Below are 21658 nucleotides of genomic sequence, written 5' to 3' on the forward strand. Positions count from 1 at the left end.
GGCATTGGCTGGGTGGTTTCTCTGGTCTCTTCCTATTCTGACATTCTATGATTAACACTGGACTTTTAAAAATAGTGGATGTTGATGTAATCTTAGGCTGCAGGGCAGTCAGTGAAGGGTAACTACAGTGGTGAAAGTTCTTGAAGTCATGCTGTAGGAGGATTTGCTAAAACACATGGGAATGTTTTACCTAAAGAAGGCTTGGGGGAAAAGCTATCTTTGAATATCTCCTTGCAATACCACTGCTCTGGTACGCACTGGTACTGTGAAAAAAGAAATGTTTCTGAAATCAGTGACAATGGGTTCATATCTTAACTTGTATTCTTCCTACCTGTGTGAACTTAGGCAAGTCATTTAAATTACCTGGGCCCCTGGTTTTTCTTTTGTAAAATAGAGATTTGAACCCAATGACCTATGAATATCTTTCTAGCTATAGCTCAAATTAAAATAATAAGGGGTATCAGAAGGATTAGATTGGATCCAGTTGACCCAAAGCTGGAACTAGGAACAATAGGTGGAAGTTGTAGAGAGTCAGATTTAGGATTAATATATAGGAAAACTTGGTTTAAAATTAGAGCTGAGCAAAAGTGGAATGGGCTAATTCTAGAGGAAGCAGAAGACTTTCATGCAAAGGCTGGATGACCATTTGTGGGTAAAGGGTTAAGGGATACTTTTATAAATATGATTGCAAATGGATGGCCTATAAGATCCCCTTTGACTCTGAGATAATGGAATTTACTGATACTGTGATGATAATGCTGTGTCCTGATATTTTGAATGTTTGAGAAGCAGTGTGGTAGGGCTGCTAGAACACTGGACTTTAAGTCAGTGAGACCTGGGCTTGAGTCTACATTCAGATACTGTGTGATGTTGGGCAAATTGCTAACTTTTCTATCTATCTATCTATCTATCTATCTATCTATCTATCTATCTATCTATCTATCTATCTATCTATTTTTAGTGAGGCAATTGGGGTTATGTGACTTGCCCAGGGTCACACAGCTAGTAAGTGTTAAGTGTCTGAGGCCAGATTTGAACTCAGGTACTCCTGACTCCAGGGCCGGTGCTCTATCCACTGCCCCATGTAGCTGCCCCAAAATTGCTTACTTTTTTGAGTGTCACTTTCCTCTTCTGTAAAATGTGGGTATGGAGGGGGTTGGAATTGGATTCTGTCACTTCTAAGACCCCTTCTATTCCTAGACCAATGATTGCATGAATCTAAGCAAAGTTCTAAATCACCATGTGGGGAAGGAGCAAAGTTCCCAATTTCTGTGCTGCCAAATTCGTTGCCCTTCTCATCCCAGAATCCAAGAATCCACAAAGGTACATTGATTTGGAGAAACAATGACATGACCAGCACTCTTCAGAGTTGCCTGAGGAAAAGAAGTCCAGTTATAGACAGCAGTGTGCATTGATGGACAGGCTTCACTGCCATGGTTATTACCAGAATCACACTGAATGTAGACTGATGTCTGCCAGCTGACACAAGAACAGCTGGTGGCAGGTGCCCAATCCCTTTCTTTGTTCACAGAAGGACAGTTGTTAATGAAAAGGGCCTCAAATGACAAAAGCATACTTAGAAATGACCTAACTGGGACAGATTCCTGTCACTTGGAGAGAGACAACATTGTAAAATATGATGGCAGAAACTTTAGAAAAATAAAAAGATCATCTAGCCCAATGAAATTGACTGAGGATTTTCACATCAGGGATCCAACCCCATGGGGAAAGTTGAATGACCTGGAAAAAGCAGGATTTTGCAGTTAATAAATAAATAAACAATGGATATTTCTAAGAGTAAAGAAGCACAGATTGTTTCCTATCCTCTGGACAGTGTAGTGTCATGAAAGACCTGTCCAAGGTAATGGTGTAGAGCTGTTTGTCTTGAGTTGAAATGCCAATCAACCAATAAACAATTATTAGGCACCTACTATGTGCCAAGCACTGTACTAAGTACTGGTGGAACATTCATCCACAGTGATTGATAAGGCAATAGCGAGGCAATAACATCCTTCAAAGGCAATAGCAAAAAACATGATTTTGCATTTAAACACATACTCTTCCATCACTAAATGAAATTGGGGAAAACCTTCTCTTCATGATTTACCCATGCAAATACTGGCAAAGAATAAAACTACTAGTGCTTTATATGACTTTGGCCTCTCACTTCTTCTAGGATTTACTCATCAGTTATCGCTTCCTTCTTGCTTCCATACTTAATATCCCTCTTTCCACTGGCCTTCTCACATACCATTCAATATTCTCAGGTTTCCCCTATCCTGGGGAGCAGTGGGCAGAGGAGTGGAACCACCTTGATTCAAGTTGCTTCCTCAACAACATACCATCCTACTATCGTGAGGTTTTTTTTTTTCCTACTTGCTAAATAACCATTACTTTCACTTCCTCACATACCCCTTAACCTCCTGGAATCTGGCTTTTTCCTGTACCTATTAGAACTGCTCTCTGTACAATTAATCTCCTTGGGGTCAAATCCTTATATTTTAGAATGGTTTTTCAATGATTTTTTAAAATGACCACCACCCTAGTTAGTTCACACCCATATCATTTCCTTCATTGAATACTTTAGTAACCTTTTCTTTTAAAAATGAGACAATTATGTTGTGTAGCAATCACCACCAAATGTACAAATGGGAGGCTGCAGTTTCAGGCTTAGATGACACAAGTCCCCTTTACTTGATCACCCAAATATCCAAGGCTTTTATATTTGTTTAATTCAGGGTGCCAGCTCCAGGCAGGGGATAGAGGAATATTTTATATCCTTTTATATCCTAAAGGATTTCAATGAACATATTCATTGGAAGTCCATTTTCCAAGGCAAGCCCTGGAATAGCCTTCTCTTTGGATTCTTGATTTTCACTTTCTTTTTCCTAAAAACTATCTTCCAAACAGCTGCCAAAATAATAGTTAAAATATTCCTCCTAGTTGTCTTTTCTTATTCTTCAGCCTCCTGGGAAACTCTGTAGTATCTGATATGGCTGACCATTGCTCTCATTCCCTTGACTTTGGTGACACAATACACTTCTCCCTCTCCAACTATGTCTTATGATTCTTCCCTGTCCCTAAATGTGAACATTGCCCAAGGTCTTAACCTTGACCCTCTTCTTTTTTCCTCTCTTGTTTCTTTCTTGGTTGTCTTATCTACTGTAATAGCTTTACCTATCACTTCTCTGGGAATGATTCCCAAATTTTTGTCTGTAGCAATGATCTCTCCAGTGAGATCCAGATCTGCTTCTCCAACTTCTTGATGGGCAGCTCCATCTGCATGCCCCACTGACATTTTAAATTCAGTCTTTATAAAGCCAGAGTAACTCATTCTTGAAACCTATTCCTTCTATTATATATTCTATATTTTAAAGCCATTACAATCCAGTCAATTAACTAAATGGGAAATTTGAGTGAACGTCAATTTCTCCCTTCTCAACTCTTCTCATCTTATGTAAATGAAACCTCTCAATTCTCCCTTACATTGCTTCTCACACATGTTACTTTCCTTCTATTCTCACTTCCACCATTATAGCTTGGAACCTCATTCTCTCTAACTTGGTACACTAAAATAAGCACCTAGTAGTCTACTTTTCTCATGTCTCTCCACACTCCCATCTTAAACAACATTATCAGAGTTACTTGTCTTTTAGAAGATATTATATAATCCATCAAATGTCCATCAATTTCCCTAAAATTAGGAAGAAACAAACAATGAGGGAATTATTCTTGTTCGATATATCCTAGAATTGCTTCAGTTTTGCATTGTAAAAGTACAGATTTTCTAGATGTCAGGAATAATCATTATTAGAATTCATCTCATGAACAATATTTGAAAATAAAGTGTTCTTTAGGGAAAAGGGGAAGAACTCAGAAACATTAATGAATTATTCCTCTTACTCATACCCTTTAGTATGGGTAGGCAGCTTTGGTGTACTATAAGAGCACTTGAGCCCAATCAGAAGACCTGGTTCAAAAGTTGGTTCTGATGCCCATTAGCTAGGTTATATTTGGCAAGTGATTTACACTCTGTAGTCTGAGAAAGGGGAACTGGAGATAACTTGGGTTTCTGTTCTGAGTAATTAGAAAGATGGTAATACAACTAAGAGAGAAAGGCACTGTGCTAGTGGAGAACAAATTCAAAGTCATTTAGCAATTTCTCCAGTACCAATGTTGAAATGCTTTTGGATATACATTGACGAGCAGTGTTTCAGAGTAGTGCATTGGAAGTGGTAAATTAAGAAGGATGCTACATAAAGAATGCAGAGAAGCATGACAAGACAGAAAAACTGATGCAAAGTGAAGTGAAAAGAATCAATAAAACTCTGAAAACAGTGTAATGTAAGTGAAAAGATTAGCAATGAAAAGGAGCAAATTTAAATGCCATGTAAATATAACAACCAATCTTGGCCCTGAAAAAAGAATGAGAAAAAGCACCTCTCTCCCTTCCGTTCATTGGTGAGAAACTAGAGAATCTTGGCAGGGCTAGGGAATGTTGTAGACTGTCAGACCCAAGTGATACATTGGTTAGTTTTGGGTGAATTGCTTTTTTCCCTCCTCTTTCCTTTTTATTTTTTGTTACCAGAAATGGCTCTCTAGAAAAGGGAGGGTTTTATTTGGGAAAGTATGAAAGTAATTTAAAAACAAAGATAACAATAAACTTTTTTAAAACTCTAAAAAAAACTTAAGTTCCCTGTAGTCACACCTTCCCCCATGACTTGTTCTATCACATGTGGGGCAATCTTGGCACCATCCAAAAATACTTAAAGAATTTATTTTCTACTTGTGAAGAAAGACAGGTCTAAGCTAAAATGTTTTATTTTCATGAACCATTAGAATGGAAAAGAAGACATTTTATTCATAGAATATTAATATTTCAGGGCCATCTGTATAGTAAATTCTTCTATGATCTACATAATTCTATTATTTTGAAAAGACACAATAATAGCACTGTCAGATCATTAAATGCCTTAATGCTTCAAAGCTCTATTCAGATGATTTTGGGGAGAACTTTAATTATTTGCAAGTGTATATGGTTAGAAAGATAACACACCCTAACAAATCCTTTTTAGACACTTGCATTACACTTCAGAGAATGGTTAATTAGAGATTGGAGATAGGAATTAGTTAAAAACTAAAAACCACCTATCAAAAGGGAAAGGAAGCCTGGTGTTGGTAATGGGGTACATACATGGATATGGTTCTCTGGGCAGAGAAAACTATTTTTTGTTAATAAAATGAGTCAAAGGTCTTTAACCTTTTGTGTCTGTTTAAAGGCAGGTTAGTGATGCCTTATAGTCTCAAACTTACATGTAAAACAATTCATTATCTTTCCCTCCCAAATTCTCTCTACTTCTTATGTTTCCTATTACTGTGGAAGTTTGATACCACCATCCATCATCAAATGAGATAAATTTTGTAAAGAGCTTAGAACAGTGCTGGCACACAATAGGCACTTAATAAATGCTCATTCCCTTCTTATCCTCTCATCCAGGCTTGAAACATGCCATCTTAGACTCCTCATCCCCATTCCCTTGCTCATCTCCAATCAGTTGCCAAAACCTATCAATTTTACATTCTCATCTCCCCTCTTTGCTCCTTTCTCTTCTATGACTCTGCCATTCCCCCTTGTCCAGACCCTCATCACCTCATGCCTACATGATTGTAATAGCCTGCTGCTTGGTTTCCCTGCCTCAAGTCTCTCCCCACTCCAGTCTGGCCTCCATTCAGCTGCAGAAGTGATCTTTCTAAAGTTCAAGTATGATCATGTCATATCCCTCCCCCTAACCATCACATATATTTAGAAACCTCAGAGGTCACTCATATCAAGCCCTTTATTTTAGCACTGAGGAAACTGGCCGAGAGATAAAATGATTTGTCCAAAGTCATTGTGGTAAAACAAGGACTAGAATCTAATTCTTCTGAAAGTTTCAAATGCAAAACTTATCTAGCCATCCCTTTCTTCCTGAATTCAATAGTGGTCATTTGTTCTAACTTCAATGTGCTCATTGCTGAAATTCTCATGAACAGGGTGGAGTCAGAAAATAAAGATGTACTCTTCAGTGTTTCATTAAATACATCTCAAGGGGAAGCTAGGTGGCGCAATGGATAAAGCAATGGCCCTGGATTCAGGAGGACCTGAGTTCAAATGTGGCTTCAGACACTTGACACTTACTAGCTGTGTGACCCTGGGCAAGTCACTTAACCATCATTGCCCCCCCAGCCCCCCAAAAAAGTCGCAGGCATTAAGCTGCTACTTTTAGGATAACAGTGAATTATAGTGAATTAGTTTAAATAAGAAGATTTAGGTTAGACATCCTGAAATAACTTCCCATAGATTGTTAAAACCAAAATGCATTGCTTGAAGGGTAGGGATAGGAGTCTTTTTTTCCCTTAGGCTCTTTATGGCCCCATCAATGCACCCCAACTAGCTTGCTACAAATAATAAGAATATTCATACAACTATTTAGAACAACAACAAAAACAGGATATTAACTAGCTGTCACAAAGTTATTTGAATAAAACCAATGAATCATTTTCAATTTTTTCAGTTCCTGTATTTTTTTCAGTTTCACAAAATAATGCATATTTAGATTCACACACTCAGATTAAGAGATGTGTCAACATTTTTAGAAAGTCATGCTGTAAAAAGCATTCGGGACAGTCGGACAGCAGATAAAGGAAATGGACTAAATGACCTCTAGTGGTCACATCCTCTCATTTCTATGACAGAATTATATCAGGAAGTCATTTTGTTTTATTTTATTTTATTTTTTGCAGGGCAATGAGGGTCAAGTGACTTGCCCAGGGTCACACAGCTAGCAAGTGTCTGAGGCCGGATTTGAACTCAGGTCCTCCTGAATCCAAGGCTGGTGCTTTATCCACTGTGCCACCTAGCTGCCCCCAGGAAATCATCTTAATTAAGCAGCAATTATGGGGGCAGCTAGGTGGCACAGTGGATAAATCACTAACTCTAACTAGCTGTGTGATCCTGGGCAAGTCACTTAACCCTCATTGTCTGTCAAAAAACAAACAAAATAAATAAAAAAACCAATGAATGAATGAATGAATGAATGAATGAATGAATGAATGAATAAAATAAAAAAGCAGCAATTATACTCCCAATGAGAAGAAAGCCAAGGCTTATTTCTGAGGAAACAGTGCAATAAATACAAGGAGATGCAGAGTCATATTTACTCTCAAGGTGACTTGGAATGCCCTGCTGATGCAAGTCTGACATCTCATTTGAGGTCTACTTCCCCATCCATGTGCAGTGTGTTAAAATGATTTGAAAATCTGTGGGCTGTCTAGTCATATCTCTGTTTTCCAACAGTGTAACATCACAGGGCTTAAGCCTCTCATTTTACAGATGGATAAACAGAAACCTGGGGGTGGTAAATCAAGTCAAGGTAACCCAACATCATAAAAGTAGTTGTGAGCAATACCACAGTCCAGATCCAATTCCTCATGGTACAGAGCTGGGATTCTTTCAGTTATACCGGAGTGCCTCTATTTAGATTAGCAGAATTAGCTGAGACAGTAGCTTTGGATGCTGTGATCTGAGACCAAAGCATGATTCCCTCTAGACTATACAAACTTGACAGAATCCCAAAGTCTTACTATTTATTAGTTATTCCACTGAAAGAGGCAATGTCTTCACAAGGCCCAGGTTAGAAAGACCTGGTCACAGGGAAATTAGGGAAAGCTGATATACATTATTAACCATGACACAAGTTAGTTTATCAGACCTGCTAAGGCAGAAAGCAAGACCTTAATGGGTTGTGGCATAAGATCACTATCTAAAGAGGGTTTATATAATTCATACTTTCTCAAGGCTAGACCTCCCAGCCCTCTTCTTTTTTTTTTTTTTTTTTTTTTTTTTTTAGTGAGGCAATTGGGGTTAAGTGACTTGCCCATGGTCACACAGCTAGTAAGTGTTAAGTGTCTGAGGCCGGATTTGAACCCAGGTACTCCTGACTCCAGGGCCGGTGCTCTATCCACTGCGCCACCTAGCTGCCCCTCCCAGCCCTCTTCTTACCCTTTCTATCAGAATCATTAGCACCATCATCATCACTTTCCCCAAAGTAAACTCATTCTCCTATTTTGCTTTCTTTGATGTTTCATCAACACAGAGGGTTCCCTGGTGAGGACACTCAGCTATTAATGCATACATGTAACTTCTCTGCAATCCAGAGTCTTAGAGAGTTGCCTGGGGGCACTGAGAGGTTCAGGGAATTGCCCAGAGTCACACAGAGCCAGTAGATGTCAGAGGAAGAAGCTGAAACAAGGTATAAGACTCTCTATCTAATATTCCATGCTTCCTATCCATTTTATTATGTGGGAGAATTGGTGTAGAGTCTTTGTGGGAAAAGATGAAACACACACACACACACACACACACACACACACACACACACACACACAAACTGCAGTGGTGCAAGATCAGTAAAATGTATGAGTCCCATGAAGCTTGACTTACCTTGTAATTACATACGGTGCAAAGCAAAGCAGAAATGTCCCAATGAAGGTGCTGATTTTCTTGGTGGCCCGTTGCCTGCGTCTCTTCTGTTCCTCCAAGCAGCGTTCTCTCACACTGTAAGACATCATAAAAAACAACAGACATGTGAATTGTGTCCCATACCAGGGTTTCTAAATGTCATTTAGGGAAAGACGGATCAACAACATAGCATAGTAGATTTAAAGCTAAAAGGTGCCTTAGAGTCCATGTAGTCCAAATCCCTCAGTTTACAGAAGAAACAACTGAGACCTGAAAAGTTTAAGTGACATGTCTAAGGTCACACAGATAGTATGGGATAAAACCCAAATTTGAACTCAGGTTATCTGACTTCAATTCCAGTGATTTTTCCACTGTATTGTACCTATCTTTTTAGCCTCAAAATCCCTGGATACCTAAGAAGAACAAAGAGGACCTGGTGTAACACCCTGTCTCTGCCACTTTCTGCCCTGTTGGATCTTAGGAAAGTTATTTAACTTCTCTGGGAGATCTCAGTTTTCTCATATGTAAAATGAAGGGGTTTCAAAAGGAATCCATTTCACATACAGAGGTTGTCCCACAAGTCAGTTTTTAGCTATTAAATCGTAATAGCTTCTGTGGTAGAAAAGGTATAAGATAAGAGAGGCCCACCCAAAAAGGAAGTCTTCTGAAAAAGATGTGGAAGTTTGGTTCCTTGTCCAATCCACCACAGCTACCTATTGCAAGTGTGACCATATCATTACCCTGCTCAAAAAACTTCAGTGGCTCTCTATTTCCTCCAAGATAAAGTACAAACTCCTCAGTGTGACATCAAAAGCCTTCCCACAGCTGTGCTCTTACCTACCACATCAGACTTATTTTTCCCTTCCCATATGTTCTCTGCAGGCATCCTGTATTCATCAAATGGAATGTAAGCACCTTATTTTTTTTGTATACTCTACACTTAAAAAGTGTGTTGTTTTTACTAGATGTTTAATAAATGTTTTCCAAATTGAGTTGAGTCAATAATGAATCACTGGTGAGATATAATCCAAAAAAAGAAAATGTGATCTTAAATGTCATTAAGAGATACAAAGTGTCCATAACACTGGAAGCAACAGATTCACATTACTCTGCCCTTGTTGCATCCCATGTCAGGCAACAACCATTTAGTAAATCCTTTATAGATGCCAGACATTGGGTGAAGTGCTGGGCATATGAAGAAAAGCACACATTGTTCCTGTCCTCAGAGACTTCATAATCTAATTAGGAGAAACAAATACAAAGATGACTGGTTTTGAGAGAGAGAGAGAGAGAGAGAGAGAGAGAGAGAGAGAGAGAGAGAGAGAGAGAGAGAGAGAATGAAAGTGTAATTGAAAGGTAATCTCAAAGGGAAGCTATGGGGCATGGTGAATATAATGGTGGATTTGGGAAGACTCATCTTTCTGAGTTAAAATCTCGCCTGAGACATTTATTAGCTGTGTGACCCTGGACAAGTCACTTAACCTTGTTTGCCTCAGTTCTCTCATCTATAAAATGAGCTGGAGAAGGAAATGGCAAACCACTTCAGTATCTCTGCCAAGAAAACCCCAAATAGGGTCACAAAGAGTCTGAAATCACTGAAATGACTGAACAATAACAATCTTAAAGGGGAAGGCACTAGAAGATGATCCATGGAAGATCAGTAGAAAGAAGAGAGGACATTTAGTTATGAGAAGGGAAGAAGTGGGCAGAGCAAGGGGGGATACTCATCTTCAAGCTTATGATGGTTTGTCACAAGGAAGAGAGATAATTGTTCTGCTTGATGACACAGAGAAGAACTTGAAGCAATGGGTGAAAGTTGTAAAGAAATAGATTAAGTTTCAAAATAAGGATGAACATTCTAACAATTAGACCAATCCAAAAATGGGATGTGGACTGCCTCAGAAAGTAATGAGTTCCCCTCACTTCAGGTCTTCATACTGGATGAATATTTGTTGAGTTCTACAATTCCATATAGAAGGGATTCTTGGTCAAACAGGAGTTTGACTAAACAGTTTCTTAGGTACTTTTCAATCCTAAGACTGTGATACCAATTGGTATTTATATGTTTTGCTATTTATATGTTTATCTTATCTCACATACTAGATTGTAAGCTTGTCAAGGGCAGGATTTGTATCTTTCTAAGTGTCTAACAATAATAAAAACAAGGCGAAGGTAGAAAGGAAAAAGCATTTATACAGTACCTACACTATGCTAAGTGTTGTGGGTTTTTTTTTTTTACAAATAATATATCATTTGATCTTCATAACCACCCTGAGAGGTAGATGCTATCATTATCCCCAATTTATTGCTGAACAAGCTGAGGCAAACAGAGCTCAAGTGACTTGCCTAGCATCATACAGATCGTGAGTCTCTAAAGCCAAATTTGAACTCACATCTTTCTGACTCTAGGCCCAGTACTCTATCCACATGCCACCAGTTGCTTCTGCATTTTTAGATTACTTTACAATTTAAAAAGTGGTTTCACATATATAGTAATATATAATCCTTACAACATTTCAAGCACTCCAGTTATTATTGTGTTCATCTTAGGGAGGAGACAATACAGATGAGTGGAAAGGGCAAGAGACATGAAGTCCGTGTATGTGATTTAAGTTATCACCTACTAGTTTATCTGTAAAATAAGGCCAGATTTGATGATCTCTAATGTGAGAAACAGGTACTGACCATCTTCTCAAAATAAGTTCTTCCAGAGGCAACTTTGATATGACAAAAGCTTTTTATTATGCTTTCATGAGAATGGGCACCTACAGTAAAAACAATATGAATGCAAGGGCTAAGAGTATGCAGCCTATATTTATCCTAAGTCCTAACATGGTAAATCCCTCCCCTGAGTCACCATAGGTTGTTGAACTCAGGTTCACAGTCCTCCTGGAAGAGTTCTAACTAAATTCTCCTTCCTATCTTACTCCTCCCATCCACATACACAACCCATGATCGAAAATGGGGTGGAGATTTTAGGCATGGGCGGAGAAGTTAATATTAATAAGTCTACTAAGCAAGTGCAGTAGTGACTAGGGTTGAACTTTTACCTACTTTTATTAGAAAACCAGCGAGAGTCAGCTCAGACTGGTTTTAACCTGTTCTCTCTCTAACACTGAAAACCTTACTTTTCTTAAATTCTTGAGTGGATGTAATTCATTAGATAATATTGCCTTGCTGTTCCTTATATAGGTGTGTTTTTCCCTAAATGAGAAGAGTCCACTACTTTAACATATTGTTACTGTATCTCACTTTTAAGGTCCTTCTCCCACTCTATCATTCTACAGTAATTTGAGGAAACTGAGAAAGAAGATAAAGTGAGGGGTGGCTAGGTGGCACAGTGGATAGAGTACCAGCCCTGTAATCAGGAGTACCTGAGTTCAAATCTGGCCTCAGACACTTGACACTTACTAGCTGTGTGACCCTGGGCAAGTCACTTAACTCCAATTGCCTCAAAAACCAAAACAAACAAAACAAAAGATAAAATGACCAATCTAAAGTCACATAGCTGCACATGACAGTCAGAACTTGAACATGGCTTTTCTGTCTCCAAATCCTAGTAGTCACAGTCTAGTAGCTAGCCCTAGAACCAGGAAGATCTGAGTTAAAATCTGGCCTCAGACCCTTACTCGATGTATGACACTGGGTGAATGGCTTATCCTGTCTGCCTCAGTTTCCTCAATTATAAAATGGGCATAATAACAGCACCTACCTCTCAAAGCTATCATAAGGATCAAATGAAATAAAATCGGCAAAGTTTTTAGTATAGTGCCAGGCACATAGGAGGAGCTTATGAAATACTTGTTTCCTTCAAAATCCTAATCTTGTGTCTCTTCCACCTCACTGCAATGCACATAGTAGGTGCTACACAATTTTTTTTGTTGTACTTGAAGAAAGAGCCTTTGGAATAAGAGATCTTAGCCTCCTCTTTTCTATCATGATCTCCTTTGACATCTGGGTAAGGCCTCCAGATTTCTCATAATAATGCTTGTAAATGCACAAAATAAAACTCAGGATTACAAAAGAAGCTGGTTATATTAAAATAAAGATTCATATTCCTCCAACCAAATTCAGGGATCCTATGTTAAAAACCCCTGCTTTAGAAAATCACATACACAGATATCTTAAGTGCAGGCTAATGGTGATGACATTTCCAACCCATTTCTTGCAGTGACTGAAAAGTACATATTACATTTTCCTATTAGCATAAAGAGGCAGAAAAAAGTAGCCCCAGAAAGATAAAACAAAATCTTAATATTTAATTTGCTATAAATGTCAGAAAAGCAAATATGAGCACATTTTGTTTGCCTCCATTAAAAAAAATGAAACAAACAAATTTCATCACTGCAGTGGGAATCCACAGGAGAAATGATGGTCAAGACTCTATAGGCTATGGAGCCATGCCTTTCAAAGTTAGAAGCACTGCAGGCTATGGGGACACTGAAGGGATCCAGAAGTAAAAATAGCCCTGACTATTTCAATAGAGAAAAGAGCCATGGAAATATTAATTAGCAATGTTTAATTCCAAAGAGACACTTGCAATATTAATGGACAAAGAGCCTTGTTTTTCCCTTCAAAGAAGTAGTCGTTTTCAGGATGATTGAAATTGTCCTTAATCATATTTCCTACTGCAGATGGACAATTTAATTTCAATTGCTAACGATGACTGCTCGAATTCTATCTGATAATCTTCCCCTACGTTTCATTTGGTCTCCACCATTTGCCATATTTCTTTAGAAATGTTTTCTCATGTCCCACTGGTCACTAAATGAATTGCAACAGCTTAACTGCTAGGGAAACTGCATATTTCTTGATGAAAATACATCTAAGGGAATGTACAGATTAAAACAAAATGTTTAATGCAGAGAAGTATGGTATGTTATTACATAATTATAGGCTATCAAGGCTGCCTCAGTGACATCACCTATTCTAATGCCTTCATTTTTTGCAGGGCAATGAGGGTTTAATGACTTGCCCAGGGTCACACAGCTAGCATCAAGTGTCTGAGGCTGGATTTGAACTCAGGTCCTTCTGAATCTAGGGCCAGTGCTTTATCTACTGCACCACCTAGCTGCCCACCTAATGCTTTCATTTTTACAGGTGAGTAAACTGAGTCCCAGAGAGATGAAGTCATTTGCCTAAAATGACACATCTGATCAATGACAGATCTGGAGCAAGAATGGTTGAGTGTTCTTTTTACCATCATAGGAAATCTCCCTTAATGAATAAATCAAATTCCAAATAAGAAATGAGTCATTAAAGAAACATGAAAGGTAGGGCATAATGGCAGTAGAGTAAGAGCCAATATCTGTGATCTGCTTTGTTGGGGCATGGTGATCACAATGTACCATTGAAGCCTGCTTGGTTTTAGCCAACTGGCTAAGGGGAAAGTGTCAGATAGGAATCACAAAATCACAAAGTTTTGGAGGCTAAGGGATCACTGGTTCTAGATCAACTTCCCCTTTTGACAGATGAGAAGACTGAGGGTGAGAACAGTGAAGTCATTTGTTGAAGGTCACAGAGGAATTCAGAGCTAGAATTTTAATCAAAGTCTAATGATTCCCAAAACAGGGAATCTTCTGTACTCCTCTGAAGCTCCCCATACTGCCCCAGAAGCCTCTTCATCTTGGAAAATCCCTTCAGTCCTTGAATTCATACCTCAGCAGATTCATAAGTTCCTTCTGGCTCTGGCACCCACTCAGATTCCCTATTTAAGAAGGGTGGCCAGGCCAGCCATCTTTTTTTTTTCCAACCATCTTTTAATTTCCAACTAGGCTGAACTCCTCTGGACTCCATTATGTCTCCAAGGAACCAGGTACCTCCCCATCTCTCTCTCTTTTTTCCTTATCCATGTTTCCTTTCCCATTAGAATGTAAGCTCCTTGAGGGCAGGGACCATCTTTCTACTTGTATTTATATTCTCAGTGCTTAGCACTATGCCTGGTACATACTAATCTGTTAATAAAATGTTTGTTGACCGACGGACTGATATTCTCCAAGACTGTACCATGGATTTGTTCTGCCAATTATTTGCTGTGTGAAATTAGGGGGTAAGAAATATCTGAGTCTGAATCTGGCCTCTGATACTTGCTGGCTGTATAGCCATTGCCAAATCATCTAACCTCTCTGAGTCTGTTTCCTCATTTGTTTGTTTTTTTAAAATTCTTTTGTGTGTGTGTGGGGGGGGGGGGCAATGAGGGTTAAGTGACTTGCCCAGGGTCACACAGCTAGTAAGTGTCAAGTGTCTGAGGTCGAATTTGAACTCAGGTCCTCCTGAATCCAGGGCCAGTGCTTTATCCTCTGCGCCACCTAGCTGCCCCCTGTTTCCTCATTTGTAAAAGGGGAATAACCTACCTGATACTAGAGGCTATATGGCATTAAGGTAGAGTGCTAACACTTAGGGTCAGTGAAACCTGGGTTCACATGCAGACCCAGACGAATGCTGGTTGTATGACTCAGGCCAGTCATTTTAAGGTCTCAGTGCCTCAGGCTACTCTCTAAGGCTATAAACTGCCAATAAAGTACTTAGAGAGAGTTTCCTTGGAGGGATGTTAGGTCTAGTCTCTTGCCATCTACTGTAAGGGATTATTTCAGATGGAAATAAGACATTCGACAAAGATAGCTTTGCAAACTTCAAAGCATTCTATAAATGCCAGATGCTGCTGTTGTCAGTCTCTGGGGGCCTCAGATTCTTGATCTTTCAAATGCGGATTTTTTTTAACTGACCTTTTTGCAGCACTTTAGACGTGGTAAAGCACTTTTCAGTCCTTATCTCATGTGAGCTTCAAAAGAGAACCTGTCTTCAAGTGTCAGCCCCCATTACTCACTGGTGAATCCATAAAATGAGGGGTTTGGAATTAAACCCAGTCTTTTCTAAATTTTCTTGTTTCTGTTGAGTGCACCAGCCGTGACCCAGATTCAAAATGTGAACCGTTAAATTGGCCTCCCCTTGAGGGTAGGGACTGTTTTTGCCTTTCTTCGTATCCCCAGCACTTAACATGGTGCCTGGCACATTGTAAATGCTCAAGAAAAATACTTGGGGAGAGGGGAGGGAGAAGAGAGAGGGAGAAAAATTTGAAACAAGACATCTTATAAAAACAAATGTTGAAAACTATCTCTAGATGTAACTAGATAATAGTAAAATACTTTTATGAAAAAAAAGAAAACACTTGTGGTTTCACTAGCTGACAACAATGGTGCCATCTTCAACTGTTCTGGCTCCACCATCTCCTTATATCCAGTTTTTGGATTGTATTGATTCTTCCTCTATACCATCTCTCACATCTATCTGCTTCTCCCCACTTACATAGCCACCAGGCTAATTCAAGGATTCTCATCGATTCTGGCCTGGACTATCAGAATGACCTCTTTTTTCTTTTTCTTTCTTTCTTTTTTATTTTTGCGGGACAATGAGGGTTAAGTGACTTGCCTAGGATCACACAGCTAGTAAGTGTCAAGTGTCTAAGGCTGGATTTGAACTCAGGTCCTCCTGAATCCGGGGCCAGTGCTTTATCCACTATGCCACCTAGCTGCCCCCAGGATAACTTCTTAATGCATCTCCCTTCATCCCATCTCTTCCCTCTCCAATCCATCCTCTGTACAAATGCTAAACTGATATTCCAAAATCACAGATTTCTCTGTGCCACTACCTTACTCAAGAGTCCCCAATGGTTCCCTATTGCCTCTAGGAGAGAATATAATCTCCTTGGCCCTGCATTCGAGGCTTTCCCATACCTTTCCAATATTATTTCATGTTCTCCCTCTTTAGACTGCTTAAAGCCAACCAGGTGGCACAATGGATACAGAGCTGGGCCTGGAGGGAGAAAGATCCAAGTTGAAGTCTGGACTCGGACATTCCCTAGCTGTGTGACCCTGAGCAAGTCACTTAATATCTGTTTGCCTCCATTTTTTCAACTCTAAAATGGGGATGATAATAGCAGCAGCTTCTTCACAGGGATGTTGTGAGGATTAAAGAAAACAATATTCATATTTATAAGGCACTTAGCACATTGCATAATAAATGCTTGTTCCCCCTCCCAGCCTTCCCCTCTTTACACAGTGATGCAGTCAAACTGGCTGCGTAGCTGCTCTCCACGGAAAACCTTCCATCTCCTGCCTCTGCCCAGATGGCTTCCTCCTTAGCCAGCCCTCTAGCCCCAGGCAGGGATATAGTCTCTCTTCATTTCTGCCTCATAGAGTCCCTAGCTTCAGTTAAGGATTCTAAAAGAGTACAGGGTAGCTAAGTGGCACAATGAATAAAGCATCAGCCCTAGTTTTAGGAGGACGTGAGTTCAAATCCAGCCTCAGATACTTGACACTTACTAACTCTGTGACCCTGGACAAGTCACTTAACCCTCATTGCCCTGTAAAATAATAATAATAATAATAGTATTAATAATAGTATTTCCTAACATCCCTGGTTGTTAGTGCTTTTTTCTCCTAGAATTATCACATACAACAGTATAGCCCTTTGTATGTGCTAAGCTGTATACACATCATTTCACCCAGGTGTGACATAAACTCTTTATGCTCAGGGGCTGTCTTATTTCTGCCTGTATAGCCATGGTGCACAATAAATGCCTGTTGAATTGAATTTGTGGACATCTAGCACCCTATCCAGTATACCAGATGTGTCAAACTCCTGGCTATTCCCAAGTGTAGCCAAAATAAGATGTAATTGGGAAATGTTTACCAAAATAAATAAAAATACAATAAAACATAGATAATGTTAATTGATGGTTTTCTAAATCAATATGCAACCCATGGGATCCATTTCTATTTCAGTATGAAACCACTTGCAGAGCACTCTACTGTCTGTCTAAAAATCTGTCCTACCTATCTCAAAGCATTATTGTGAACCAGGAGATGCCAAAATGCTTTATAAAGCCCAAAGCCTCATATAAATGTGAAGTGCCAGGGATATTATTGTTGAGGAAAGCCCAAGATTTCCTGATCTCTGAGCAAATCAGGTTAAATTAAATGCTCCTTGGACAGTATTACTCACCTGTTAGTGGTCCTCAAAGAAAGCTGTCAATCCAGCCTATCAGGAACATTAAAGGGGGAGCTTGGTGCACTGGCATGAGGCTTGTGGGAAAAGGTGACTACCAAGGAGTAGATTCCATCCCATGAATCACCACATTAGCCTTCCCTGAAGGCATGTGGAGGTGGAGGAGATTTCATGAATTGGTGCTTGTAGAGTTTTTTGGGATCTTCCAAAAATAAACATAATGAACATAATGACTCTGCGGTGAATGAGACTATGCCATTGTAGCAATGAGATTTCACCCACGGGGTTGCAAAAGGCAAAAAGGGAATTGGGTTCACTTCATTTGAATCTGCAACACTTTGTTGCTGTTGTTATGGGGAGGTGGATTCATTGAGGGCAGGAGCTGGGTCTGAGTCCACTTTGTCTTCCTAGCACCTTAGTATGACACCCTGAAAAAGAATGGTTAAAGTCCAGTAGATATCTGTTGAACAGATGATCTACTATACATGAAATTATCTGGGAGAAAGTCCAAATTAAGGCAGGGATAATTTTTTAAAATTTAAGTGACAGAGGGAAAAATAGATGAGAATGAGGAAGCAAACTTTTATAAAACTAATTTGTGCCCCCCCCCAAAAAGGAAAGAAAAAAACCCCAAATATGATGTCTTATACAAAGCAGCTATTTTCAATGGAAGGCCAGGCCTTCTTTTAAGGCCACTTAAAAGAATCCCCTTGCACTTGGACTGGAAAAGGTAAGGTGAAGTAGGAACTGAGAAGGGCCTTCTGATAACTTGTACTTTTTCCTAAAATCTTGGTTCTAGCTTAAATTCATTATTTAATATCAGCAAGTCCTTCAATTTGCTCCCATGGTAGTGTACATCTTTAACCAACTCTGTAACTGGAGACAAAATTAGAAGGGACCTCAGAAGTCATCAGGCCCAAACCATGTGTCTTACAGATTTGAAAACTGAGGCCCAGTGAGGGGAAGTGACTTGCCTAAGAAGATGGAATAAGAGAGAAGGCTAATGGAGATTATATCTTAGCTCCTTAGCTGCAATTCCAATGTATTCACTTCTGGACAATTTAATACCTTGATCCACCGAGGTTAGTGTTTCTTCACTCTACTGACAGCTTGTAGCCCATCCATGTCACTCAGATTCCCCAGCAAGTGACAGAGAAAGACAGGGATAGATCAGCCATGAGTATATCTAAGGTTTGACTTAAAGGCACAAGGTTGGAAGCATTCCCTAAGAGTGAGTCGAGTAGCAGCCCAAATCCTCCATTTTTAGCAGGTTATCTCTTATCAGAGCATCAATCCCCCAACAACAAAACCCTCTTGCATTCCTAAAGTTCCTGTTACCTTTTTCCTAAAGATCTTTTCAGCATCAGAGACTTATTGGAATGTTTTTTATAACTGTTGTGAAAAGGAAATAGGCTAAGAAAGATCATGACTTTCCCAGTGAGCGTGATATAGTAGAAAGAATACTCAATTTGGAGTGGAGCCCTTGGTTTGAATATTAACTAAATGTGTGACTTGGGCAAGATACTTCAACTTTCAGGACCTTAGTTTCCTCATCTGTAAAATGGCAGAATTGAACTAAATTATGCCTAAAACCTCTTCCAACTCTAAAAGTACATTGAATACTAAGTTAATTCCTGACACTCACATCTAGGCTTTTTTTAGTGCAACCTTAAAAAATACAATGGCTTCAGATGTCTTGAAGAGCTGTTCACTCTTATTATGTCACTATGGAAGTAGCTACCTGAAATGCTTTGGTAGAAACTGAGGCACAAGAGGACAAATGGTTTGAAACCCTCCTTATGGTATTTTTAAAAGATAAATTTACGTGGCCAAATGTTCTTCCAGGACAGCCATGTATGTGTATGCCTTGGGTTATTTTCTCAGAGTCTGAAACCTGACATCTAGTTTCACCTGGATGAGATGAAACATGAAATACATACCACTGTCAGGTTTAAGGAGAATAATCCTGAGGTATGAAATAGAAATTCCCTAGTCAGGCTATATCTACTCAAACAGAGTAAAGGGAAGAAAACCATGATTATCTCAAAATGCTGTTATTAAAGACAGGCACCACTGGATAATTCAGACCCTAGATTCCTCTCTTTCCTTTTCCAGACATAGTAAACTTCTGTCTATCTAGACACTAAACTACCAGAGAGCTAGTTACAATAATTACAGTTCTTTTTCTTGATAAATCAATGAAAGACAAGACACAAATCTGACGGCAAGACTATATTCAAAGATGAAACCTCTGGGACACATCAAAGGGTCATTACAAATGCAGCCTAATTGCCTAGACCACTCCCACATCATAAAATTATGAAAGACAAACAATGGTTATAATGGTGGCCCTAAGGATTTGAGAGATCCTTGAAGTCTTTCTGAATCATCAAAGAATCACTCAAGTATGGTTAGTATTATTTTAATATTAAATGCATTGATTTATCTGAATTCCACGAAAACAGATCATGTACACATATAGAAGATAACCCAAAAGTATTTATGAAGTTTAAAGCTTTAATAGTTTAAAGATTTTTGGGACACCTTGTATGTATACATATATACCTGGATAGATAGATGGATGGATGATAGATGACAGATAGGAAGGAAAATAAGAAAGAAAATTAGAATTAATTAAAGAAAGAAAGAAAGAATATAGATATAGCTCTGTGTATATATGTATGTGTGTATACAAATATTTGTTGTTCAATCATTCAGTCATGTTTGAGCATATAGTCCATGGGGTTTTCTTGGCAAAGCTATTGGAGTGGTTTGCCATTACCTTCTCCAGTGGATTAATGCGAACAGAGGTTAAGTGACTTGTCTAGGGTCATATTGCTAGTAAGTATCTGAGGCCAAATTTGAACTCAGATCTTCCTGACTCCAGGTCTAGCACTCTATCCACTGAACCACCTAGCTGGCTCCTGTATACAAACATACATGTAAATACTTGTGTATATATACATTTATATGTATACGTAAACTCACTTAAGCCTTGTTCCACAACCATTCATGGAAAACAGGAATGAGATAACAATTCTTCACCTTTTCACTTCTTTCACTATATTGGAGTAGAGAAATTAATATTTGGTCCTCCCTGAGACCACTTCCTGTTGGCATGTACTCATTGTTTATGGGATCTGGGTTTGTCATTAAGTAAAACTGAATCTCCTCTTTAGTTCTAGATCTATGAGCCTCTAGTCTTATAGTATTGTATAGTTTTAGACAATTACTTAAAATTTCTAGTTTCCATGATTTCATTGGTGTGAGTACTGTCTCCTCTAGATAGTATTCCCCCTTTGTGCCTTAATAGATGGTCTTCATGAATTGCTGTGGTTGGAAACAAAAACAAAACCTAGTGATCAGTTTCCTGGTAATGAGTCTCTCTGTACTTGGGCAGACTTATTTGTCTTGAAGAACAGGAAAAAATGCTGGTTTTGGAGTTACAGGGTTTAAATTCAAAATAGTTCTTCATCTTCCTAAATGTATGACCTTGGACAAGTCACTTAGCCATTCTTTGTTTCAGTTTTGTCTTTTACAAAATGAGGAGTTTGGACAAGATATCCCCTAAGATAGCTTCTAGCTTAGATTCCCATCCCCTCTCTCCAGCTCTTTGATCCTAAGATCTCTCCAGATGAGTGGCAGGACCTTCCAGAAACTGTACAATGCTGACACAATCTGTAAGGTCACTCCATGTCATGAGGTGGCATCAAAGCAGGATTTTAGTGGACCTGCATAAATCTATAGCCTATCCTGCATTATTCTTAGTTGTGTATATATCTTCTCATTCCTATTAAATTATAATCTCTCGAAAAGCATAGTAACTTCGCCTTTCTGGTCCACTCTATCTTTAAATGAGGCAGTTGAACTAAATGATTTCTGATGTCTCTTTCAGCTCTAAATCTTAGGCAATTAAGACCCCATCATCTTTACTTTTTTATCTCCTTCCGATGCCTAGGAACCATGTCATGTACATGGTAAATGTTTAATGAATGTTTGTCAAATTAATGAACTTAAGAAGCATCCAATGGTTAGAAAACCAAATAAGTCATAAATACTAGAAACTCTCTCATCCCATTATTAGTTTTGTAACTATAGAAACCAGTTTTAAGAGAATGAAACCTCACTTCAGAGTTATTCAATTCTGTTCTT

General features: G+C 38.9%; 1 protein-coding gene across 1 annotated transcript in view; it reads right to left on the bottom strand.

Annotated features, from left to right (window-relative positions):
• The window catches only part of GPR26 (G protein-coupled receptor 26), a 42590-nt gene that overhangs the window by 13601 nt on the left and 7331 nt on the right, over window positions 1-21658 (bottom strand). Inside the window, exon 2 of the mRNA XM_043985402.1 lies at window positions 8483-8596. Within this exon, the coding sequence (XP_043841337.1) occupies window positions 8483-8596 (114 nt within the window). The remainder of the gene's footprint in view (window positions 1-8482; window positions 8597-21658) is intronic.

The sequence above is a fragment of the Dromiciops gliroides genome, chromosome 2, assembly GCF_019393635.1.
Source record: "Dromiciops gliroides isolate mDroGli1 chromosome 2, mDroGli1.pri, whole genome shotgun sequence".
NCBI classification, from domain to species: domain Eukaryota; kingdom Metazoa; phylum Chordata; class Mammalia; order Microbiotheria; family Microbiotheriidae; genus Dromiciops; species Dromiciops gliroides.